This window comes from Lampetra planeri, chromosome 82, assembly GCF_965212315.1.
Source record: "Lampetra planeri chromosome 82, kcLamPlan1.2.h2, whole genome shotgun sequence".
Lineage (NCBI taxonomy): Eukaryota > Metazoa > Chordata > Hyperoartia > Petromyzontiformes > Petromyzontidae > Lampetra > Lampetra planeri.
In genome coordinates, this window is record NC_136186.1 from 4,079,333 (window position 1) to 4,107,315 (window position 27,983).

General features: G+C 45.9%; 1 protein-coding gene across 1 annotated transcript; it reads left to right on the forward strand.

Annotated features, from left to right (window-relative positions):
- Positions 1–192: 192 nt before the first annotated feature.
- Positions 193–27,726, forward strand: LOC144738441 (uncharacterized). The gene is made up of 3 exons (XM_078621484.1): positions 193–338; positions 3,422–4,236; positions 24,099–27,726. The coding sequence occupies exons 1-3, from the start codon at positions 262–264 to the stop codon at positions 25,472–25,474; spliced, it is 2,268 nt and encodes a 755-aa protein (XP_078477610.1). The 5' UTR covers positions 193–261; the 3' UTR covers positions 25,475–27,726.
- Positions 27,727–27,983: the final 257 nt, after the last annotated feature.

Here is a 27,983-nt window from a genome sequence, read left to right on the forward strand (position 1 = left end):
TTTTTGAGACGTTTTTCAATAAATGTTTCCCCCGGGCAACGCCGGGTGCTTCCCGCTAGTACCTAATAAATGAAACTGGAAATATCAACTGGCGGTTAATTAACATAATTTATTCATAAATACCGTCGCTCGTTCATTGCGACGGCTTCAGCATCCACGCCTCATCTATGCACATGTGCCCGTCTCATTAACATAAGTTATTCAATTACACCGCCGCTCGTTGGGGGAGTGGATTGTGTTTTGAACCCCGCAAGTGACGTCATGTCACCTCCTGCTGCCGCGAGACGTCACGATATATCCGGAAGCTGCTGCACCGCGCGCGCTCTCACAGATCCGAGGTGAGAAGTTAACATCGTGGTTGTTGTTGTTTACCCAGGTAGAGCCTCTCTCCGTCTCTCTCGTAGGGATATCAATTGAGTAGCTGCGAGTATGGAATCGATGTCCAGGTTGGAACATTACAACGCGGGGCCTAGCCACGCGGGGCCTTGCCTCCTGCCCTCGCCTGATTGCATTTGCTTTAATTCTCTGCTTAAGTTTAATTCGTCTTCATCTGGCTCACTACTTCCCCCTTTTTTTGCAACAAAACAGGTGTTAAGATATTCTTGGTACTTTCGGTAAAGTCACGTAGAAGGGAAATAAAGTAATACAATTTATTGCTGTGGATTTCACAGCTGACGATGATTGCTCGTGTTGCAGTCGAAACATCGTGAGAATTTTTTTTATTTCATTGTTTTTCTTCTACGTGACTTTTGGTGTGAAAAACAGCAAGAAAATTTTTCAAAATTTTGGAAAATTGTCTTGCTGTGTTTTTCACAGCTGACGATGATTGCTCGTGTTGCAGTCGAAACGTCGTGAGAAATTTTAATTGTTTTATATTTTTATTATTTTATTATTTCGCTTTTATTTGATGACTTTACCTAAAGAACCAAGAAGATGAATCCCTGCAGTCAGGAAAGCTTCAAATCAAAATTTAGGTGTTAAGATGTTAAAACGCCGAACTGAAACCTCTTGCAAGGAATCGTGTCTGCATTAACCACGATAGACTCGCGATCAATATGCAAACAAGAAACATGTTGATAATTGTTTTTTTACCCTTCTATCTGGCAACAAAACTGACACTTTTTTTACAAGGAGTCATGTTTACATAGACCACAATACCTGCAGTCAAAATGCATTATGACTGCAGGTATTGTGGCTTATGTAAACATGACTGCTTGTAATAAAGGTGTCAGTTTTGTTGCCAGATAGAAGGGTAAACAACCAATTTTCATATTTTTTACTGGCAAATGAGGTTCCAATGGTGAAGAAACATGCTGTGATAATGAATCCATTGTCTATGAAACTTTTTTGTCCACACCAGAGACGGCTATCATTCAAGCCTAGTCTTAAACGGTGTTAGACCAGAGGACAGCGCCAAAAGGCGTACACAGCACAAAGACAACGACACCATAAGAACAATGACAACTCGGGGTGAGCAGCTACATCATGGGACCTTCTTTGCCAGTAGCAAAATATAAGAAGAGGCTTTTCCCCTTTTATCATTTACAGATTTGTACTATTTTTTGGTCTTGGGATATTTTTTGTATACGGTTTCTCCGTGTTTATTTCAATTGGTTGGACCATCTCTAGCTCCACCCACCTACCTTGATGCACCCATCTCAGGCCTATATAAGACCTTGTCTCAGCAGCTTTCTCTCTCACCTGAAGACGATTGCTTGTGTTGCGATCGAAACGTCGTGATCTATTAATTTCTATGTAACGCGACTTGACCGAAAGACCCAAAGAATATTAATTCCTGCAGTCAAGAAAGCTTTAAATCAATAAATAACTACGTAGTTTGATAAGCTCCCATTACACCATTGGAACCTCCTTTGCCAGTAGCAAAATATGATAATTGTTTTTTTTACCCTTTTATCTGGCAACAAAACTGACACCTTTTTTACAAGGAGTCATATGTTTGCATTGACCACAATACCTGCGGTCAGAATGCGAACAAAAAACACAACTCTGATAATGTTTGCACTGTCCTTGGAATTGATTGGTCCCCACCCGAGACAGCTTTTCTTAGAGCCTAGTCTCACATGGTGTTGGACTAGATGACGTCAAAAGGCGTACAACTCAAAGACAATGCACCATCAGAGTATGAGAGCTCGGGGTAAGCATTTACGCCATTGGAACCTCCTTTGCCAATAGCAAAATATGATAATTGTTTTTTTTAGCCTTTTATCTGGCAACAAAACTGACACCTTTTTTGAGTTGTACACCCTGCAGGTATGCTGCAGGACAGTTAATAGATATTTTCTCTGAAACAACGATGAGGTCAGAAGAGCGACGCACACATGAATATGTGGAACGCTGTGTTCCTAAAACCCAGCAAGACAGTGTGGAGCACAGCTGGTTCATCTGTCAGTCATCCCTTGACACCTGGATCATTGCCATTTGCTGACAAGGAATCCACACTTGCATGTCCTTAAATTGCACCTATCATGGCATTAGCACTGGGATAAGGTTACTTGCAATTCGTCATGAATGGTGGATATTTGTTTATATCTGTTAATGATGCATGTGGAATGTATGTGTATTTAAGAGTTTATCTTTGTGTGGAGCTGTGGTGGAGTTATTTCACTGCATTATGAACTCAACAATTAGTTTGATTATCACCGACAGCAAACATGATTGATAAGTGAAAGCTGAACTGCTTGTGTGCCTCTGCTATGTTGATTGATGTTAAATTAATTACATGGTGAATTGAGGAAGCGTCAATACTGAGCAGATGAAGGCGGCCAGGCATGGCTCTGGATATACCACCACTTTTTACCATGCCAGTGTGTGACAGTGTCAAGTTTGTATTTGCAGTAAATTACATTCACTATTGAACATGGAGGTTAAATCAAAACAATCGTTTATTTTAGTTTCCCTCTGGAACTTTTTGGAAGAATGGAAACAGGAAATTAACAGCACATATGCTGCTGAAGTTAGATCTGTTAATACAAGCATTCAAGCAAATCTGAGCCTGGCTTCACACCTCTAAAGTTGCGATTGAACATTTATTTATGCATTTATGCATAATACAAATAGTATTATTCCCAACAGCCTTTGCTATGTTAGCTGATATTTGCTTTTATAAATACTACTTTTTCAGCCAGGCAGCCGAAATTGTGTTCTTGGTGTTTTGGGTTAATATTTATTTTGAAGATACTAGGGCTTCCAGGCATATTTATAACCATTTGCCCTCTCATTGTTTGCCTTACCAGCCCGTGTGATGAATTGCGGATAATCTTGAATATATGAATAAAGATAGACGTGTAAGTCATGTGTGACTGTGTATATATTCATTCCTCTGTGCCTCGATACTGATGAAGATGGTGTGGGCATTTTTTTCTGTCTGCAGCTGATGCTTCTTCTGATGCTTCCTCTGCAGAATTGGTCTGATGGAGCAAAGGCACTCAACGCAGCTCAGTAGACAAAGACAACAATGGGACCAGTATGCAAACAGCATGGATTGTACTGGAAATTTTACACAGGACCAGAGATCTCCAACGGGAGAGAAAGCCTTCAAGTGCACTGTGTGTGGGAAGGCGTTTTCAAGTTCATTTTATCTTAAAATACACCAGAGAACACACACAGGAGAGAAACCCTTCAAGTGCACTGTGTGTGAGAAGCCATTTTCAAGTTCATTTTATCTTAAATTACACCAGAAAACGCACACAGGAGAGAAACCCTTCAGGTGCACTGTGTGTGAGAAGGCATTTTCAAGTTCATCTTATCTTAAAATACACCAGAGAACACACACAGGAGAAAAACCCTTCCAGTGCACTGTGTGTGAGAAGGCATTTTCACGTTCATCTTATCTTAAAAAACACGAGACAACACACAGAGGAGAGAAACCCTTCAGGTGCACTGTGTGTGAGAAGGCATTTTCAAGTTCATTGTATCTTAAAAAACACCAGAGAACACACACAGGAGAGAAACTCTTCCAGTGCACTGTGTGTGAGAAGGCATTTTCACGTTCATCTTATCTTAAAAAACACGAGACAACACACAGAGGAGAGAAACCCTTCAGGTGCACTGTGTGTGGGAAGGCATTTTCACGTTCATTGTATCTTAAAAAACACCAGAGAACACACACAGGAGAGAAACCCTTCAAGTGCACTGTGTGTGGGAAGGCATTTGCACAGTCACCACATCTTCATAGACACCAGAGAACACACAGGCATCAGAAGACCCCCAAGGAGTGTAGTCTGAAATCGACTTGTGAAAGTCAAAGTTTTGCAATGAGCCCATCCCTCCTGAAAAAAGAACCAGAAGTAAATTCCAGCTTGGACACTATGAAATGTATCAAGGTGAAATTTGAAGAGGCGATGGTGAAGAGTGACAAAGTGACAGTTAAGAGCGAAGAAGTGAAGGTCAAATGTGAAGATGAACATTCAACTCCAAAATCGGACCTTCACATCAATGGAGGCAACGTGAAGCAGGAGGGGAATTCTGACGGTGAAGCAGAGCGAGGCAACTCCCATCAGTTTGTGGAAGTGGAAGTGTGGGTGGACTTCTTAGACAATACAAAGTCAAATGGAGAACCTGTAGATGTGTAAGATTGAGACAATGAAGCTCCAATAGATTCACATTTGTCACATGCCTTTAAGGAAAAGAACGTGAAGTTGAACACTCCATTCCTAGGTTCAACCTGCAGAGTAAGAGCAGTCAGTATTTGCGGACCTGTGGGTTGGGTAGATCTCTAACTAGGAGCGAGAGCCAATAAGCTCCCAAGCATTCACTATGTTATAATAATATTAGCATTTATATAGTGCTTGCTTAATCGCCTCAGCAACTCGGAGTTTTGTATCATCTCATCACAAACACTCGAAGAGCACGCCTTTTGGCGTCCTCTGGATTAACACCGTTTGATACTAGGCTCGAAAGAAAGCTGTCTCAGGTGTGGACGAATCAGTTTAAAAGACAATGCATATATTGTGTCCTGTGACTAACCACACGGTGATTCGAGGGGAGATAATTTCACGTAAAAACAGAGGCACGACCCATTCATCGAGATTACTGCAAGTTACAGAAGACTACAAGCGACAGAGAGTACTGCGACGGGCAGACTCCGGGGCATGGCCTCGAGATCAACAATGGGTGTTGTGTCTCGCAGAGAAGAGGGGCGAAGTGATGCTCGGTGCTGAGTTCGGCATGGACCGACAGAGTATCGCTGAGAGTTTTATTCTACATTCATCCTGATGTTTTGAGTCGCTTGCAAAGTCAAGGATTGCGATAAGTTGTATTGTACTAAGCTTTCACAGTTGTTTAAGAGGTGTGCAAATACAATTTACAAGTTTTGAGCGTGAGTTCCAGCGCCCACGAGCAGCTGCGATCGGCAGGCTCCGGGGAACCTGCCCCCGTGACTGGCACATCGTCAACGAGCTGCACCAGCAGAAGCCACGAGTCTACGAAATCAACACAAAGAGTTGACTTTCTGCATGCAGCAAGCTCTGGGGTGGGACTCTGCAATCAACCAAGGATGAAGAGGCTTGCCGAGTAGCAATGGGTCACCGAGTACGAGCTCGGGGCTGACAGAAGAAGTATCGCTCAAAGTTATTCTACACTGAGTGCCAGCTCCCACGAGCAGCTGCAGCCCGAGAGATAGAGTGATCAGCAACGACGAGCAATCAACCGGGAGAAAGGGTGGAAGCCCAAGCATCGACCAAGCCAGCATCGCAGAGAACCAGCTGACCGCGCAACCAGGCATCGCCAGAGAGCACGGAGCCGGAGAAAGAGCGCAGCAGCGCCACCGAGCACGGGTGTCAGCTGCCAGTGGACGAGCGTCGAGCGCTGTCGAGCACCTTCAAACCGTCGTGCCGACTCGGCTCATCCAGCAAGGGAAAGAGCCTGACCAGCCGCCCGTGAGGAAGAGGAGAGCGCCGTGGGTTCGACCCACACACAACGACCAGCACCAGCTGTGAACCAAGACAAGAGTGAGGAGCGGTGACCAGCAGACAAGCTGCGGGCGCTATCTGACGACGGAATCATCGCGCACCGCCGACGGCGAGCGTCGTGCCAACTCTTCATCCAGCAGTGGGCAGCAGCTCCAGCTGCCGCCGAGCGAGAGAGATTGAGGAAGCTGTGTGTATGACCCTCCGCCACACTCACATACTCACCACGTATCACCCAGCATCTGCTTGACGCAAAGAATTGATCAAGGAGACAAAACCACCAAACACACACATACCGCACATACCGGGACTAATAATGAGAAGAATAATGATAAGAGTGTGTCAACTATTAGCTGATAATGAAGAACATTGCTGCCCATTGAGTCACGTGGATACGGTCTTTGAGAAGTATTTTAGTCGTTCTTTTTGTTAATTTTAACTGTACCGATGAATTCATTGACGAAACTAAACGTTTAGAAACCTATGTTACGAATCCACACACTCACAGGGAGACTTGTGTTGAAATATTTATTTTGATCACAGAATCTTGGCCGCGAATTTATTGAAGCATTAGCCAATTGATAAGCATTTGCTGAAGCAGGCACACTGCCTCACACCATTGTTCCAAGACATTTAGTTAATTACATAATCTACCAATGAATTCATTAAGGTCTACTTTTGCATTCGGGACATGTTTCTTTATTGCCTTTCGTATGAATATCGTCACATTTATATTTGCGGACTTTTTCCTATCGCCGTATATGCTCGCGTTACTCTGAGAAATTAACCGATTACTCTGTTACCCAGTTTAACAACGTAATCATTGAGGGTTAAATGTACGGATCAATGAGGAGTACATCTCTAGGAGTACTGTGTTGACAATTCCAAGCATAAGAGTTCGCATATTAGAGTGTTACACTTTGTTTATAAATTAAAGTTGCTAAACACAGAAGTGTCTGAGTGGTTCCTTCCTAAGTTCATGCATAATCATCTTAATTATAAGAACTGTATCCTTCGGCGAGATCTGAATTCTGAGACCTGATAGAACAGGGGTCTGGAACCTTTTTTCCTGGGAGAGCCATAAAAGCCAAATATTTCTAAATATATTTCATTGAGAGCCATATAGTATTTTTAACGTATAATAAATTAAATGTCTTACTTTTAATGCGACTTCTGGTGCTGCATGGTTTTGCTGATGGCCTTTTAGTCTGGTTCATACGTGGTGAGGTTGAGCTTCATGCAGGCGTTGTGGGTTCCATCAGTTTAACGTGAGCGTAGGTTGGTCTTAATGTTCCTCATATGCGAGAATGACTGCTCACATGCATATGTAGAGCCAACCATGGTCAATTATGGCAATACTCACACGCTGCATTGTGTGGTATGTCACAGGAAGCTCGTTCCAAGTTTTAATAATCAGCTGATCTTCAGGTTGAAGATTTTTCATTTCTGTCCACTTGTGTTCCCTCTCCAGCACTGCTTGCTGTCGCGCAAGACTTTCCAACTCTCGATTAAGTGACTTGAACTTACTCATCCACATGTCTAATGCCTTCAGGTCAGCAACTTCCAGCTTAAAGTCTCCGATAGAGACCCCGGGGATGCATGTCAGGTCGACTTTGTCCACTGCACACTCATGTGGATGAGTGATGAACTTGAAAAGACCAGTGCGCGCACGAAATTCTCCAAAACGTGCTTTGAATGACTGCAGGAGATTGGACGTAAAGCCAGCTAGCTGCTTTAGATCCAGATGTTGAGTGGAGTCACTTGCTAAGCATGCATCTCTAAATTGTTGCAGTCTTTCAAAGTGCAGAAGACGACCTGTTTTAATGTCCCTGAGAAAGACTTCCAGCTTGCTTTCAAATGCAAACACTGCTTGTTGAAGGGATAAGATTGTATTTCCAATACCTTGCATTTTCACATTGAGCTGGTTCAGATGGCCAGTTATGTCCACGAGATAGTGAAACTGCAGGAGCCAGTCAGTCTTGTCTAGTTCAGGATGCTTGACGCCTTTCATTTCAAGAAAAATCCGGATTTCACTCAGGCAAGCTGCAAAACGGCTGAGCACCTTCCCCCTTGACAACCAATGCACGTTGCTGTGTAAAAGCAGACCGGGATAATGATTCCCAACTTCTTCTAACAGAGCTTTAAACTGGCGATCATTTAAAGCTCGGGCAACAATAAAGTTGACCACTCGAATGACCAGCGACATCACCTCCCCAAGCTCCTGGCCACACGTCTGAGCGCAAAGCGCCTCCTGGTACAGGATGCAATGCAAACTTAGGATGGCTCTTTTTTCATGTTCACGGAGAAGCGCTACAAATCCTTTGTTCTTCCCCAACATACAGGGTGCACCATCAGTACAGACAGAAATAAGTCTATTCATCGGTAGTTTTTTTTCTTTAGCAAACTCCATGAAAGACGTGAATAAATCCTCTTCTCTTGTTGTCCCTTTCATTGGCAAAACAGCCAAGCTTTCCTCACACAGTGTGTCACCTGCAGCATACCTGGCAAGTATACTGAACTGAGATAGATGGCTAACGTCTGTTGACTCATCTAACGCGAGAGAAAAGTATGTCCCGGCGTTTGTCTTTAATTTGTGTTTCCTCGACTTGATTTGCTATCATGATGCTACGATCGTGAACAGTTCTTGCTGACAGAGGCATGTCTTTTATTCGTTTGATTATCTTGTCTTTATTTGGGAAGTCATCAAACAGTTCATTGGCCACATCAAGCATGAATGTTTTGGCTTTCCCTCCATCTGTGAATGGCTTTCCATTCCTTACTATTGCCAAAGCACCCGCAAAGCTAGCGGAATTCCCGTCACCTTGCTTGGTCCACACACGTAGTTGCTGCTGACTCGTCTGCACTCTCCGCTGTAGCTCTTGGCATGCCTTTTTCCTGCTGTCCCCCGCTGGATATTTAGATGCAAATGAAGCATGGTGCGTATCGAAGTGCCGCTTTATATTTGACCGTTTCATCGATGCAATTTTATCATTGTGTAATAAACCTTCTCGAGACGGCATCCGGAATCAGTCCTTTTATTTTTCAACTTCCACAGTTACACACACACACTCCCCGTTGCTGACAGACAACGGAAAGCGGGCAGACTCCCAGCTAAGTCCCCACCGTGCACGTGGCACCCGGAGCCCCATACGCGCGTGACTCCTGCTCTTTTCGTTCCCAGGTCTGCTCCCGACTCCTCTGTCTCTCCTCCTCTTAATCCCTGGGTCACGTGGTACCCCTAAGCCAATCCTCCGTAGTCAGCGTTGACCGTTCCAGATGGTTCCCCGTCAATCCCGGGACCACGCCTCTGATCCGGCTTCCCATTAGCTGAGGCCCCGATCTGCCAGGCCAATCACCCCTGCTAACATGCCGTGATCACGCCGAGGCCATGGCTCACCCCTTATTGGCTACAAAGCGGGACCGGCAAGCCAATCACCACGTGAGCCCTACATGGCTCTTATTACAATTGCATATTAGACATACTGCAGATCCTGCTCTCTCCACAAATGCAAATTCCTCTGTCCACGCAGCCTGGAATGCACGGTAATCATCGTCTTTTTTTCTTTTCGCCATCTTTTCCGTTACAGGGGTTGAAGCGGATAAACTAGTTGGCTATCTGATCAAATGGATTTCTTAACCTGAACAATGACCCGTGACATGCTCGCGAGCCATTGGTTCCTGACCCACGGGTCACGGGACCCGTAACCCGTGAAATTTATCTTCAAAACTAATTTCTGTTTACTTAAAAATTACTATTATTAAGCAATATCACAAGTATTTTAAAATCAGTTCCAAACTGATTTTTTTTTTCAACTCAAAATTGTCTGGGAGCCATATGCCGTCACTGGAGGAGCCATATATGTCTCGCGAGCCATAGGTTCCCGACCGCTGTCAGATAGAATTACACTAAAACATAATTAGTAAAAGTTACAGCGAGAATCTTTGTATTAACACAGTAAGAAAACAATTTTTTCACGGACCGGGGGGTGGGGGGAATGGTTTCATGATGATTCAAGCGCATTATATTTATTGTGCACTTTATTTATATTATTACATTGTAATATGAAATACAGTAATGATACAACTCACCATAATGCAGAATCAGTGGGAGCTAGCCCTCGGCAAGGTAAGGTAAAAGTTTAACGGTAAAAAAAACAAGACTACCTTTACCCTACCTTTTACCCTTATCCCATACAAATTACCCGATTACAGGGAAATTACTGGGGTACAACACATGAAAAGGTTTATAACGATAAATGCTAGGTAGACTGCTTTATTTATATAGAATACTCTCGAATCGGGCGTTGAGGCTGTCGACGACAACGTCCTCCATAACCTCGTCCCAGTCGTCTTGGTCGATGGCGATCTCATCAACAACCTGATCAAGTTCGTCATTGCCATCGTCCTCGGACGAACGACAGGCAATAAGATCCTGCGCCGCTCTGGCCCAGTTAGACGGAACCTTCAGGCAGCCGACGCCGACGTCCCGAACTGGGGCGAGCACGTTGTGCTTCTTGAGGTGGGCTTTCCACCCCGATTCCGTTCGTGTGGGTGGAAAACCACTTGCGTGTGCTCTCATGGGAGCGCATGCCCCTGACTTTTTCGATTGCTGTTGGCAGCAATCCCAAAAATGTCGTTGCTGGCATCCTCGACCTCGTCCTCTAGTATCTGTACCTCAAGTACGTGGACCGTCTCCATCTGGTCCGACATCAATTATCGCAAATAAAAATAGAGGCCACGGACTGCGCCATGGAACTTTTAACGGTAAACAAGGTACTGTAGTTACCGGGTAATTATTCGCGCTACCTTTACCCTACCGGGGTAATTCTTCTGAGCTACCTTTAACCTACCCTTACCTTACCCCTTGGCATGTCGAAACCTTTACTCTTTTACCCGGTAAAAAAGTTAATTTACCTTACCTTGATGAGGCCTAGTGGGAGCCCTGAGCTTGTTTTCCTGTAACTAGATGGTCCCATCTGGGGATGATGGGAGACCGTGACACCCGAAGTGTGTTGCCTATGTCCAGTCTACTCCATAATCTCGTTTTTGTTGCTGTCACTGCAGAAAACCCTGCTTCACAAAGATAGTACGTTGGAAATGGAAGCAGGCTTTTCAGTGCTTTTGTGGCAATCTCAGGATATTCCGCCTTGACTTTAATCCAGAACGTATCGAGATTTGAAGTTGTCTCAAACATACTTTTAAGGCCACCTTAATTTGCGATCTCAAGCAGTTGATCCTCTTCTAGCACAGACAAAGTCGATTCACCTGGCTTATTCACAAATGGGTCGCGGGTCCATTCCTTCCCAGTTCGGGGGTCTTTTGTGGTTGGGAAGTAATGTTCAAACTCTTTTAAAAGCTGAGATAGGTTTTAATGCACCAGCTGGGAGAAAGGCCCTGGCTCAGTCTCTTTCAAAATCTCTGCTAGTGTTTGAAACATGTCAAAAGTTCCAATGTTCACTCGTCGCCCTCATAATTCCAGTTTGGCTTTGAATGCAGCCACTTTATTTGCCGAATTGAACAGAGTTGTCGATCTCCCCTGAAATGACACATTGAGTACGTTGAGCAATCTGAATATGTCACAAGTGAGCAAGATTTGCGACCCATTCTGTGTCACTGAAATGTGCTGCCAGTGGTGACTGTTTTTTTAAAAGATGTCTCTGGAGTGACTCTCGCAACTCAAAAACTCTGGCCAGTGATCTACCTTTAGAAAGCCATCTCACTTCTGTGTTTTAGAGATGTGTGGTGAGCGCGCTGCGCTACGAACCCGGCGACCCGAGTTCGATTCCCGCTCACGGCCACCACGATTATTTTTACTGGTCCTGGGCTTCCCCTAGGTCGACTCAGCCTCAAACGAGTAACTGATGTGGTGTGTGAACATCGCCACTGGGGAGACAAAGGCGGCCGGGCGTGGTGAATCCAAGTCCCGGGCGAAGCCGGGTAGTCAAGCTAGTCTTCTTTATATCAAAGGAAAATTTGTGAATGTGTTGTTTGTTCAAAATGTTTAGCGTACTTCCCGACATGCAACAAACTTAAAATTTGCCATGTGGGTTCTTTGCAAAATGTACAACATGCAAAAATTATAAAAAATACACTTTTGTATTTTTGAACATGAAGTGTGTGGCGAGAATCGATATCTGCTGAGCGTTTGTGGTATCGATTAAACGGGAATAGGCCGATTTTAAAGAAATCTACAGCCTTCAATTCCTTTGCGTGATCGTAAGTTTATTTTCCACCGCACGTTGGGTTTTATTTAAATGTATTTAAATTTTAATTAATGAGATAATCTTATTGGTTCTTTCGGTAAAGTTAAGTAGAAGGAAAGTAATAATATAATTATAAAAAAACATAAAATAAAAAAGTATTAAAAAAATATATAATAGAATTTTAATCTTTCATTTATTATTTAGAAATATTTATAATTTATTTTTATTTTATTACTTCCCTTCTACGTGACTTTACCGAAAAAACCAAGAAGATGAATCCCTGCAGTCACGAAAGCTTTAAATCGAAATTTAATGAGATAATCAAAAAAACAATTCAGTTGTATATGTTATGTTTTAAAAAAAATTTGAGATGTTTTCAATAAATGTTTCCCCCGGGCAACGTCGGGTGCTTCCCGCTAGTACCTAATTAATGAAACTGAAAATATCAACTGGCGGTTAATTAACATAATTTATTCATGCTCAATCAATGCACAGGAGTCCGTCTCATTAACATAATTTATTCTGTTACACCGCCGATCGTTGGGGGGAGGGGATTCTGTTGAACCCCGCAAGTGACGTCATGTCACCTGCTGCCGCGTGACGTCACGAGCTGCTGCACCGCGCGCTCTCACAGATCCGAGGTGAGAAGTTAATATCGTGGTGGTTGTTGTCGTGGTGGTTGTTGTTTACCCAGGTAGAGCCTCTCTCCGTATCTCTCTCGTCGGGATATCAATTGAGTAGCAGCGAGTATGGAATCGATGTCCAGGTTGGAACATTACAACGCGGGGCCTAGCCACGCGGGGCCTTGTCGTCTTCATCTGGCTCACTACTTCATGGGACCTCCTTTGCCAGTAGCAACATATAAGAAGAGGTTTTCCCCCTTTTCTGGCAACTGAAACAGGTGTTAAGACATTAGTGGTTCTTTCGGTAAAGTCACGTAGAAGGGAAATTATAAAGTAATACAATTTCTTGCTGTGGATTTCACACCTGACGATGATTGCTCGTGTTGCAGTCAAAACGTGATAATTTTTTTATTACTTTTTATTCTGTTTTTCTTCTACGTGACGGTGTGAAAAACAGCAATAATTTTTTTAAAAATTGTATAAAAATTTCTTGCTGTGTTTTTCACACTTGATTGCTTGTGTTGCAGTCGAAACGTCGTGAGAATTTTTATTTATTTAATTTTTCTTCTACGTGACGAGGTGTGAAAAACAGCAACAATTTTTGTTCTAAATTTTGGAAAATTGTCTTGCTGTGTTTTTCACAGCTGACGATGATTGCTCGTGTTGCAGTCGAAACGTCGTGACATGTTTTATTTTTTTATTTTATTGTTTTTTTTCTACGTGACTTTAGGTGTGAAAAACAGCAAGACATTTTTAGAAAATTTTGGATAATTTTCTTGCTGTGTTTATCGCACCTGACGATGATTGCTCGTATTGCTGTCGAAACGTGAGAATTTTTATGTTATTTTTTATTTTATTGTGTTTCTTCTACGTGAATTTAGGTGTGAAAAACAGCAAGAAATTTTTGGAAAATTTTCTTGCCGTGTTTTCACACCCGACGATGATTGCTCGTGTTGCAGTTGACACGTCGTGAGAAATGTTTTTATTTTATTGTTTTTCTTCTACGTGACTTTAGGTGTGAAAAAGAGCAAGAAATTTTTGCCGTGTTTTTCACACCCGACGCTGATTGCTCGTGTTGCAGTAGAAAAGTCGTGAGAAATGTTTTTAATTAATTGTTTTTCTTCAACGTGACTTTAGGTTTGAAAACAGCCAGAAAATTTATGAAAATTTTGGAAAATGTTCTTGCTTTGTTTTTCACATCTGACGATGATTGCTCGTGTTGCAATCGAAACGTCGTGAGAAATTTTAATTGTTTCATATTTTATTATTTCCCTTCTACTTGATGACGTTACCGAAAGAATCAAGAATATGAATCCCTGCAGTCACGAAAGCTTTAAATAAAAATGTAGGTGTTAAGATGTTTAAACGCCGACCTGAAACTTTTTGCAAGCAATCGTGTCTGCATTAACCACAATATACTCGCGATCAATATGCAAACAAAACACATGCTGTGATAATCTGTGCATTGTCTGTGAAACTGATTGGTCCACACTAGAGACGGCTTTCTTTCGAGCCTAGTCTCAAACGGTGTTAGACCAGAGGACAGCGCCAAAAGGCGTACACAGCACAAAGACAACGCCACCATCAGAACAATGACGGCTCGGGGTGAGCAGCTACATCATGGGACCTCCTTTTCCAGTAGCAAAATATAAGAAGAAGCTTTTTCCCTTTTATCATTTACAGATTTGTACAATTCTTTTTGTCTTGGGATATTTTTTGTATACGGTTTCTCCGTGTTTATTTCAATTGGTTGGACCATCTCTAGCTCCACCCACCTACCTTGATGCACCCATCTCAGGCCTATATAAGACCTTGTCTCAGCAGCTTTTTCTCTCACCTGAAGACGATTGCTTGTGTTGCGATCGAAACGTTGTGATCTATTTTCTATGTACGCGACTTGCCCGAAAGACCCGAAGAGTATAATTCCTGCAGTCAAGAAAGCTTTAAATCAATAAATAACTACGTAGTTTGAGAAGCTCCCAATGCACCATTGGAACCTCCTTTGCCAGTAGAAAAATATGATAATTGTTTTTTTACCCTTTTATCTGGCAACAAAACTGACGCCTTTTTTACGAGGAGTCATGTTTGCATTGACCACAATACCTGCGGTCAGAATGCAAACAAAAACACAGCTCTGATAATGTATGCACTGTCCTTGAAATTGATTGGTCCACACCCGAGACAGCTTTTCTTAGAGTCTAGTCTCACATGGTGTTGGACCAGATGACGCCAAAAGGCGTACAACTCAAAGACAATGTATCATCAGAGTATGAGAGCTCGGGGTACGCATTTACACCATTGGAACCTCCTTGCCAGTAGCAAAATATGATAATTGTTTTTTTTACCCTTTTATCTGGCAACAAAATTGACACCTTTTTTGAGTTGTACGCCTTTGGCGTCATCTGGTCCAACACCATATTAACTGCCCTGCAGGTATGCTGCAGGGCAGTTAATAGATATTTTCTCTGCAGCAACGATGGGGTCGGAAGAGCGACGCCCACATGAATAGGTGGAACTCTGGGTTCCTAAAACCCAGCATGACAGTGGGGAGCACAGCTGGTTCATCTGTCAGTCATCCCTTGACACCTGGATCATTCATATTACCTGCTGACAAGGAATCCGCACTTACATGGCCTTAAATTGCACCTATCATGGCATTAGCACTGGGATAAGGTTACTTGCAATTCGTCATGAATGGTGGATTTTTATGTATATATGTTAATGATGCATGTGAAATGTACGTGTATTTAGGAGTTTATCTTTGTGGGGAGCTGTGGTGCATTTATTTCAGTGCATTATGAACTCAACAATTAGTTTGATTATCACCGACAGCAAACATGATTGAACAGGACCCTGTGGGGTGGGCTGGTAGGAACGAATAACCAAAGAATTTAAACATAATGTATTATTACACTTGTTTAGCCAGGAAAGCCCCACTGAGTCTAAATGTTTTTGTAGGGTCCTGCCAAGTGTTTGCAGTAGGGGGCGATGTTGCTACACCGAATCGGACGATACGAAGGGAGAGTGTGAGGCCTAGTTCTAGGCTTGAGGCCTAGCTGTAGGCGTTAGGCTGCTGTGAGTTAATTTTTTATTTAAATGTTTTAATCATTTATGTAAAAGCTTAAAATGTAAATGTTTCTATTTAAAAACATCAGGGAATGTAACATTGTTAAACAATAACTCCCTTTCACACACGCGGGGGTACGATACGAAGGGAGAGTTTGAGGCCTAGTTCTAGGCTTTAGGCTTAGCTGTAGGCTTTAGGCCGCCGTGAGTTAATTTTTAATTTAAATGTTTTTATTATTTATGTAAAAGCTTTAAATTTAAATGTTTTTATTTAAAAGCATTAGGGAATGTAACATTGTTAAACATTAACTCCCTTGCACACACGCGGGGGTACGATACGAAGGGAGAGTTTGAGGCGTAGTTCGAGGCTTTCGGCCTAGCTGTAGGCTTTAGGGCGCAGTGAGTTCAATTTTAATTTAAAAGTTTTAATTAAAAGCTATCTGAGGGAATTATAAGGGAATGTTACACTTGTTTAGCCAGGAAAAGCGTCACTGAGTCTAAAGATTTTTGTAGGGTCATGCCAAGTGTTTGCAGTAGGGGGCGATGTTGCTACACGGACGGACGGACGATATAATCTGTTGTAGGCCGGTCCACTTCGTTCCTACCAGTATAAGTACAACTGGACTGCTTGTGGGCCTCTGCTATGTTGATTGATCTTAAATTAATTAGATGGTGAAGTTAGGAAGCGTCAATACTGAGCAGATGCAGGCGGCCAGGCATGGTTCTGGACACACCACCACTTTTTACCATGCCAGTGTGTGACAGTGTCAAGTTTATATTTGCAGTAATTTATATTAACTACTAGCAGAAGTACCCGGCGTTGCCCGGGTGAAAAATATATTTCTTAAAAACCTTACATATGTACACAGATACTAAGGTATTGTCAAAGCCAAGTGGGCTTTGACAATACCTTTCACCACTCACCACTCACAACTCACCCTCACCACTCATCCTCACCACTCCCACTCACTACTCACCCTCACCATTCACCATCACAACTCACCACTCACCAAACTCCCTCACCAATCTCCCTCACCCTCACCACTCACCCTCACCACTCACCCTCACCACTCACCAATCACCACTAACCCTCACCACTCACTCTCACCATTCACCATGACCATTCAGCCTCACCACTCACTCTCACCATTCACCCTGACCACTCACCCTCACCACTCAGCCTCTCCCTCACCACTCACGCTTACCACTCACCCTCACCACTCACCCTCACCACTCACGCTCACCACTCACTCTCTCCCTCTCCACTCACCCTCACCACTCACCCTCACTACTCACTAATCACCCTCACCACTCACCACTCATCCTCACTACTTACTACTCACCTTCACCACTCACCTTCACCACTGACCCTCACCACTCACCCTCACCACTCATCCCCACCACTCACCCCTAACCACTCACCCTCACTACTCACCATCACGACTTACCCTCACCACTCACCATTCACCACTCACCCTCACCCCTCACCACTCACCCTCACTACTCACCATCACCACTTACCCTCACCACTCACCACTCATCCTCACCACTCACCATCACCATAAACCCTAACTACTCACCCTCACCACTCACCCTCACGACTAACCCTCACCACTCATCCCCACCACTCACCCCTAACCACTCACCCTCACCACTCACCACTCATCCTCACCACTCACCATCACCATAAACCCTAACCACTCACCCTCACCACTAACCCTCACCACTCACCCTCACCACTTACCCTCACCACTCACCCTTACTACTCACCAATCAACGTCACCACTCTTCATCACCACTCACCCTCACCACTTACCTATCACCACTCACCCTCACCACTCACCATCACAACTCACCGTCACTACTCACCATCACCACTCACCCTCACCACTCACCCTCACCACTCACCCTCACCACTAACTCTGACCCCTCACCACTGACCACTCACCCTCCCCACTCACCCTTCCTACTCACCACTCAACCTCACCTCTAACCCTCACCCCTGACCACTCACCCTCCCCACTCACCACTCACCCTTCCTAGTCACCACTCAACCTCACCACTGACCACTCACCACTCACCCTTACCCTCACCACTCACTATCACCACTCACCCCTACTATTCACCACACACCCTCACCACTCACCCTCAACATCAACACTCACCCTCACCACTCACCCTCACCACTCACTCTCACCACACCCTCAGCACTCACCCTCCCCACTCACCCTCACCACACACCCTCACCACTTAACCTCACCACTCAACCTCATCACTCACCCTCACCACTCACCCTCACCATTCACCCTCAACACTCACCCTAACCCCTCTCCCTCACCACTCTCCCTCACCACTCACCGTCACCACTCACCACTCACCCTCACAACTCACCACTCACCACTCACCCCTCACCATCACCACTCACCATCACCACTCACCCTCACCACTAACCCTGACCCCTCACCACTGACCACTCACCACTCACCCTCACCACTAACCCTCACCATCACCACTCACCCTTACTTCTCACCACTCAACCTCACCACTCTTCGTCATCACTCACCCTCACCACTCACCCCTCACCACTCACCCTCACCACTCACCACTCACCCTCACCACTCTCCCTCACCACTCACTCTCACCATTCACCCTCACCACTCACCCTCACCACTCACCCTCACCACTCACCCTCACCACTCACCATCACCACTCACCCTCACCACTCTCCCTCACCACTCACCACTCACTCTCACCATTCACCCTCACCATTCAGCCTCACCACTCACCCTCACCACTCACCACTCACCGTCACAACCACCACTCACCCTCACCACTCACCCTCACCACTCAACTTCACCACTCACCCTCAAAACTAACGAATCTCTCACCACTCACCCTCACCACTCAGCACTCACCCTCACCACTCAGCACTCACCCTCACCACTCACCCTCACCACTCACGCTCACCACTCACCCATCACCACTCACAACTGCCACTCACCCTCACAACAACCACGCACCCTCACCGCTCACCACTCACCCTCACCACTCACCCTGACCACTCACCCTGACCACTCACCCTCACCACTAACCCTCACCACTCACCCTTACCACTCACCCTCACCACTAACCCTCACCCTCACCACTCACCCCTCACCACTCACCATCACCACTCACCCTCACCACTCACCCTCACCACTCAGCACTCACCGTCACAACCACCACTCACCCTCACCACTCACCCTCACCACTCAACCTCACCACTCAACCTCACCCTCACTACTCACCATTAATCCTGACCAATCACCACTGACCAATCACCACTCACCACTCTCTACTAACCCTCACCACTCAACCTCACTACTCACCCTCAAAACTAACGACTCTCACCACTCACCCTCACCACTCAGCACTCACCCTCACCACGCACCCTCACCACTCACGCTCATCACTCACCACTCACCCATCACCACTCACAACTGCCACTCACCCTCACCACAACCACTCACCCTCACCACTCACCACTCACCCTCACCACTCACCCTCACCCTGACCACTATCCCTCACCACTAACCCTCACCACTCACCCTCACCACTAACCCTCACCATCACCACTCACCCTTACTACTCACCACTCAACCTCACCACTCACCCTCACCACTCACCCTCACCATTCACCCTCAACACTCACCCTAACCCCTCTCCCTCACCACTCTCCCTCACCACTCACCGTCACCACTCACCACTCACCCTCACCACTCACCCTTCACCATCACCACTCACCCTCACCACTAAACCTGACCCCTCACCACTGACCACTCACCACTCACCCTCACCACTCACCCTCACCACTCACCCTCACCACTCACCCCTCACCCCTCACCATCACCACTCACCCTCACCACTCTCCCTCACCACTCAGCCTCACCACTCAACCTCACCCTCACTACTCACCATTCATCCTGACCAATCACCACTGACCAATCACCACCTACCACTCTCCACTAACCCTCACCACTCAACCTCACCACTGACCCTCAAAACTAACGACTCTCTCACCACTCACCCTCACCACTCAGCACTCACCCTCACCACTCACCCTCACCACTCACGCTCACCACTCACCACTCACCCATCACCACTCACAACTGCCACTCACCCTCACAACAACCACTCACCCTCCCTGCTCACCACTCACCCTCCCTGCTCACCACTCACCCTCACCACTCACCCTCACCACTAACCCTCACCACTCACCCTTACCACTCACCCTCACCACTAACCCTCACCATCACCACTCACCCTTAATACTCACCACTCAACCTCACCACTCTTCATCACCACTGACGCTCACCACTCACCCCTCACCACTCACCCCTCACCCTCACCACTCACCCTCACCACTCACCACTCACCCTCACCACTCACCCTCACCACTCACCCTCACCACTCACCCTGACCACTCACCCTCACCACTAACCCTCACCACTCACCCTTACCACTCACCCTCACCACTAACCCTCACCATCACCACTCACCCTTACTACTCACCACTCAACCTCACCACTCTTCGTCACCACTCACCCTCACCACTCACCTCTCACCCTCACCACTTACCCCTCACCCTCACCACTCACCCTCACCACTCACCCTCACCACTCACCCTGACCACTCACCCTCACCACTAACACTCACCACTCACCCTTACCACTCACCCTCACCACTAACCCTCACCATCACCACTCACCCTTACTACTCACCACTCAACCTCACCATTCAGCCTCACCACTCACCCTCACCACTCACCACTCACCGTCACAACCACCACTCACCCTCACCACTCACCCTCACCACTCAACCTCACCACTCAACCTCACCCTCACTACTCACCATTCATCCTGACTAATCACCACTGACCAATCACCACTCACCACTCTCCACTAACCCTCACCACTCAACCTCACCACTAACCCTCAAAACTAACAACTCTCTCACCACTCACCCTCACCACTCAGCACTCACCCTCACCACTCACCCTCACCACTCACGCTCACCACTCACCCATCACCACTCACAACTGCCACTCACCCTCACAACAACCACTCACCCTCACCGCTCACCACTCACCCTCACCACTCACCCTGACCACTCACCCTCACCACTAACCTTCACCACTCACCCTTACCACTTACCCTCACCACTAGCCCTCACCATCACCACTCACTCTTACTACTCACCACTCAACCTCACCACTCTTCGTCACCACTCACCCTCACCACTCACCACTCACTCTCACCATTCACCCTCACCATTCAGCGTCACCACTCACCCTCACGACTCACCCTCACCACTCACCACTCACCGTCACAACCACCACTCACCCTCGCCACTCACCCTCACCACTCAACCTCACCCTCACTACTCACCATTCATCCTGACCAATCACTACTGACCAATCACCACTCACCACTCTCCACTAACCCTCACCACTCAACCTCACCCTCACTACTCACCATTCATCCTGACCAATCACTACTGACCAATCACCACTCTCCACTAACCCTCACCACTCACCCTCACCACTCACCCTCACCACTCACCCTCACCACTCACGCTCAGCACTCACCACTCACCCATCACCACTCACAACTGCCACTCACCCTCACAACAACCACTCACCCTCACCGCTCACCACTCACCCTCACCACTCACCCTCACCACTCACCCTGACCACTCACCCTCACCACTCACCGTCACAACCACCACTCACCCTCACCACTCAACCTCACCACTCAACCTCACCCTCACTACTCACCATTCATCCTGACCAATCACCACTGACCAATCACCACTCACCACTCACCCATCACCACTCACAACTGCCACTCACCCTCACAACAACCACTCACCCTCACCGCTCACCACTCACCACTCACCCTCACCACTAACCCTCACCACTCACCCTTACCACTCACCCTCACCACTAACCCTCACCATCACCACTCACCCTTACTACTCGCCACTCAACCTCACCACTCTTCGTCACCACTCACCCTCACCACTCACCCTCACCACTCACCCCTCACCCTCACCACTCCCCACTCTCCCTCACCACTCACTCTCACCATTCAACTCACCATTCAGCCTCACCACTCACCGTCACAACCACCACTCACCCGCACTACTCACCACTCATCCTCACCAATCACCACTGACCAATCACCACTCACCACTCACCCTCACCACTCTCCACTAACCCTCACCACTAAACATCACCACTCAACCTTACCACTCACCCTCACCACTCACCCTCACCACTAACCAATCTCTCACCCCTCACCACTCACCCTCACCACTCACAACAACCACTCACGCTCACCGCTCACCCTCACAACTCACCACTCACCCTCACCACTCACTAATCACCACTCACAATCGCCACTCACCCTCACCACTCACCCTCACCACTCACTCTCACTACTCATCCTCACCAATCACACCCTCACCATTATATTTTTGCCCCAGTCAACGCCGGATATTTCCCATTCGTAGCAGTTTATATCAACTCTATAACCAACTTATATCAAACGGGAACAGCGCGATCCTGAAGTAATCTACAACCTTCGATTAACCCTTTGTGTGATTCAAAGAATCGATTCCTGGCATGTTGGGGGTTTTACATTTTGGTATGTTATGTTTTAATGTTTTCAGGAGTTTTTAATTACATTTTTGCCCCGGTCAACGCCGGATATTTCCCGTTCGTAGCAGTTTATATCGACTATAACCAACTTATAGTAAACGGGAATCGTCCGATTCTAAAGGAATCTACAACCTTCGATTCCTTTGCGCGATTCAGAGAATCGATTCCTGGCGTGTCGGGTTTAAAAGTAATTACACAGTTGTATTTTCATTGGTATGTAATGTTTTAAAGTTTTCAGAAGATTTAAATGTATTTTCCCCCCGGGCAACGCTGGGTATATCGAGTTGATACCACAAAGTCGTCGCTTGACACGTGTGGGGTGTCGAGGCCTAGTACCGTGCAGAGCCTCCGGCCTCGCCTAGATTGCCCACCCGGCTGAGGCTGGGTACTGGGGCCGTTACCCCCCCCCCCCGCGCTACAATAATACTGTCTAATCGCTATAATTTTATTATCTACCGACCCTATGATAGTAATTGCACACATTGGGGTGGGGGGGAGTGAAGAGGACGTGAAACGTTGATGAATTTACCTCAGAGTCGCGTGTTAATGCGTGCGCATATTTGTAACGGGAATTAAAAATGGCGTCCACCCCGCAGCGAAGGCGTCGCTGGCCGTTGCCAGGGGCAACCGCCGTGGTCCGCGCCGGTCGGCAATAGTAATAGTAAATAAATAATAGTAAATAAATAAATAAAGCGAAATCGCACAAAATCGATAATCGGACCGATTTAAAGGCGACGGACGAAAAATCGGAAATGCCTACGTTCACCGCGGGGCCGGGGGCGTGCCCACCTGCAAAATTTGTTCTTCCTAAACCCCACGGCCCGAGCGCCAAATCCCTCCAAAGCGAGCGTACGCAGAGGGACAGACGGTCAGACAAAAAGTGACGTTTATAGGTTAGATTGAACATGGAGGTTAAATCAAAACAATCGTTTATTTTAGTTTCCCTCTGGAACTTTTTGGAAGAATGGAAACAGGAAATTAACAGCAAATATGCTGCTGAAGTTAGATCTGTTCATCCAAGCGTTCAAGCAAATCTGAGCCTGGCCTCACACCTCTAAAGTTGCGATTGAACATTTGTTTATGCATTTCTGCATAATACAAATAGTATTATTCCCAACAGCCTTTGCTATGTTAGCTGAATTTTGCTTTTATAAATACTACTTTTGCAGCCAGGCTGCCGAAATTGTGTGCTTGGTGTTTTGGGTTAACATTTATTTTGAAGATACTATGGCTTCCAGGCATATTTATAACCTTTGGCCCTCTCATTGTGTGCCTTAACAGCCCGTGTGATGAATTGGGGATAATGTTGAATATGTGGATAAATATAGACGTGTAACTCATGTGTGACTGTGTATATATTAATTCCTCTGTCCCTCAATACTGATGAAGATGGTGTGGACATTTTTTTCTGTCTGCAGCTGATGCTTCTTCTGATGTTTCTTCTGCAGAATTGGTCTGATGGAGCAAAGGCAGTCAGCACAGCTCAGTAGACAAAGACAACAATGGGACCAGTATGCAAACAGCATGGATTGTACTGGAAATTTTACACAGGACCAGAGATCTCCAACAGGAGAGAAAGCCTTCAAGTGCACTGTGTGTGGGAAGGCATTTTCAAGTTCATTTTATCTTAAAATACACCAGAGAACACACACAGGAGAGAAACCCTTCAAGTGCACTTTGTGTGAGAAGCCATTTTCAAGTTCATTTTATCTTAAATTACACCAGAAAACACACACAGGAGAGAACCCCTTCAAGTGCACTGTGTGTGAGAAGGCATTTTCAAGTTCATCTTATCTTAAAATACACCAGAGAACACACACAGGAGAAAAACCCTTCCAGTGCACTGTGTGTGAGAAGGCATTTTCACGTTCATCTTATCTTAAAAAACACCAGACAACACACAGAGGAGAGAAACCCTTCAGGTGCACTGTGTGTGAGAAGGCATTTTCGAATTCATTTTATCTTGAAATACACCAGAGAACACACACAGGAGAGAAGCCCTTCAGGTGCACTGTGTGTGGGAAGGCATTTTCACGTTCATCGCATCTTAAAAAACACCATAGAACACACACCGGAGAGAAACCCTTCAAGTGCACTGTGTGTGGGAAGGCATTTGCACAGTCACCACAGCTTCATAGCCACCAGAGAACACACACAGTAGAGAACCCCTTCAGGTGTAGTGTGTGTGGGATGACATTTTCAAGTTCGTCTTATCTTAAACTACACCAGAGAACACACACAGGAGATGAACCCTTCAAGTGCAGTGTGTGTGAGATGGCATTTTCACATTCATCAAATCTTAAAATGCACCAGAGAACGCACACAGGTGTGAAACCCTTTACATGCAGTGTGTGTGGGAAGGCATTTTCAAGTTCATATAATCTTAAAATACACCAGAGAACACACACAGGAGAGAAACCCTTCAAGTGCATTGTGTGTGGGAAGGCATTTTCAAGTTCATATAATCTTAAAATACACCAGAGAACACACACAGTAGAGAAACCATTCAAGTGCACTTTGTGCGGGAAGGCGTTTGAACAGTCACCACATCTTCATAGACACCAGAGAACACACGGGCATCAGAAGACCCCCAAGGAGTGTAGTCTGAAATCGACTTGTGAAATTCAAAGTGCTGCAATGAGCCCATCCCTCCTGAAAAAAGAACCAGAAGTAAATTCCAGCTTGGACACTATGAAATGTATCAAGGTGAAATTTGAAGAGGCGACGGTGAAGAGCGACGAAGTGACAGTGAAGAGCGAAGAAGTGAAGGTCAAATGTGAATATGAACATTCAACTCCAAAATCGGACCTTCACATCAATGGAGGCAACGTGAAGCAGGAGGAGAATTCTGACTGTGAGGCAGAGCGAGGCAACTCCCAGCAGTTTGTGGAAGTGGAGGTGTGGGTGGACTTCTTAGACAATACAAAGTCAAATGGAGAACCTGTAGATGTGTAAGATTGAGACAATGAAGCTCCAATAGATTCACATTTGTCACAGGCCTTTAAGGAAAAGAACTTGAAGTTGAACACTCCATTCCTATGTTCAACATGCAGAGTAAGAGCAGTCAGTATTTGCGGCCCCGTGGGTTGGGTAGATCTCTAAACTAGGAGCGAGAGCCAATAAGCTCCCAAGCATTCACTATGTTATAATAATATTAGCATTTATATAGTGCTTGCTTAATCGCCTCAGCAACTCGGAGTTTTGAATTATCACATCACAAACACTTGAAGAGCACGCCTTTTGGTGTCCTCTGGATTATCACCGTTTGATACTAGGCTCGAAAGAAAGTTGTCTCTGGTGTGGACCAATCAGTTTCAAAGACAATGCATATATTGTGTCCTATGACTAACCACACGGCGATTCTAGGGGAGAGAATATCACTTAAAAACAGAAGCACGACGCATACATAGAGACTACTGCAAGTTACAGAAGACTACAAGCGACAGAGAGTACTGCGACGGGCAGACTCCGGGGCATGGCCTCGAGATCAACAATGGGTGTTGTGTCTCGCAGAGAAGAGGGGGCGAGGTGATGCTCGGTGCTGAGTTCGGCATGGACCGACAGAGTATCGCTGAGAGTTTTATTCTACATTCATCCTGATGTTTTGAGTCGCTTGCAAAGTCAAGGATTGCGATGAGTTGTATTGTACTAAGCTTTCACAGTTGTTTAAGAGGTGTGCAAATACAATTTACAAGTTTTGAGAGTGAGTTCCAGCTCCCACGAGCAGCTGCGATCGGCAGGCTCCGGGGAACCTGCCCCCGTGACTGGCACATCGTCAACGAGCTGCACCAGCAGAAGCCACGAGTCTACGAAATCAACACAAAGAGTTACTTACTGCATGCAGCAAGCTCTGGGGTGGGACTCTGCAATCAACCAAGGATGAAGAGGCTTGCCGAGTAGCAATTGGTCACCGAGTACGAGCTCGGCGCTGACAGAAGAAGTATCGCTCAAAGTTATTCTACACTGAGTGCCAGCTCCCACGAGCAGCTGCAGCCCGAGAGATAGTGACGAGCAACGACGAGCAATCAACTGGGAGAAAGGGTGGAATCCCAAGCATCGACCAAGCCAGCATCTTAGAGAACCAGCTGCACGCGCAACCAGGCATCGCCAGAGAGCACGGAGCCGGAGAGAGAGCGCAGCAGCGCCACCGAGCAAGGGTGTCAGCTGCCAGCGGACGAGCGGCGAGCGCTGTCGAGCACCTTCAAAGACAAGCATCGTGCCTACTCAGCTCATCCAGCAGGGGAAAGAGCCTGACCAGCCGCCCGTGAGAAAGAGGAGAGCGCCGTGGGTTCGACCTACACACACCGACCAGCACCAGCTGTGAACCAAGACAAGAGTGAGGAACAGCGACTAGCAGACGAGCTGCGGGCGCTATTTGACGACGGAATCATTGCGCACCGCCGACGTCGATCGTCGTGCCGACTCTTCATCCAGCAGTGGGCAGCAGATCCAGCTGCCGCCGAGCGAGAGAGAGAGCGAGGAAGCTGTGTATATGACCCTCCCCCACACTCGCATACCACGTATCATCCAGCGTCTACCTGACGCATAGAATTGATCAAGGAGACAAAACCACCAAACACACACATACTGCACATACCGAGACTAATAATAAGAATAATGATTAAACTGTGTCAAGTATTAGCTGATAGTGAAGAACATTGCTGCCCATTGAGTCTCGTGGATACGGTCGTTGAGAAGTTTTTTAGTCGTTCTTTTTGTTAATTTTAACTGTACCGATGAATTCATTGACGAAACTAAACGTTTAGAAACTACGTTACGAATCCACACACTCACAGGGAGACTTTTGTTGAAATCTTTCTTTTGATCACAGAATCTTGCCCGCGATTTTATTGAAGCCTTAGCCAATTGATACGCATTTGCTTAAGCAGGCACACTGCCGCACACCATTGTTCCAAGACATTTAGTTAATTACATAATCTACCAATGAATTCATTAAGGTCTACTTTTGCATTCGGGACATGTTTCTTTATTGCCGTTCGTATGAATATCGTCACATTATTTTTAAGGACTTTTTCCTATGCTCGCGTTACTCTGAGGAATTAACCGATAGATCTGTTACCCAGTTTAACAACGTAATCATTGAGGGTTTAAATGTACGGATCAATGAGGAGCACATCTCCAGGAGTACAGTTCGCATATTAGAGTGTTATGTTTTTGTTTAGAAATTAAAGTTGCTTAACACAGAAGTGTCTGAGTGGTTCCTTCCTAAGTTCATGCATAATGATCTTAATTATAAGAACTGTATCCTTCGGCGAGATCTGCATTCTGAGACCTGATAGAATTACACTAAAACATAATCAGTAAAAGTTAAAGCGAGAATCTCTGTGCTATCACGATTAGTAAGAAGACGATTTTTTCACGGACGAGCGGGGGGGGGGTGCAGGGATGGTTTCATGATGATTCAAGAATATATTTATTGTGCACTTTATTTATATTATTATTA

Bases quoted from the DNA above. Each gene is read 5' to 3' on its own strand.
- LOC144738441 (XM_078621484.1), top strand. From the start codon at position 262: ATGTCACCTCCTGCTGCCGCGAGACGTCACGATATATCCGGAAGCTGC. The intron at 339-3,421 runs GTGAGAAGTTAA...CTTCCTCTGCAG, and splicing joins CGCGCTCTCACAGATCCGAG to AATTGGTCTGATGGAGCAAA. The intron at 4,237-24,098 runs GTAGTCTGAAAT...CAGGAGAGAAAG, and splicing joins TCAGAAGACCCCCAAGGAGT to CCTTCAAGTGCACTGTGTGT.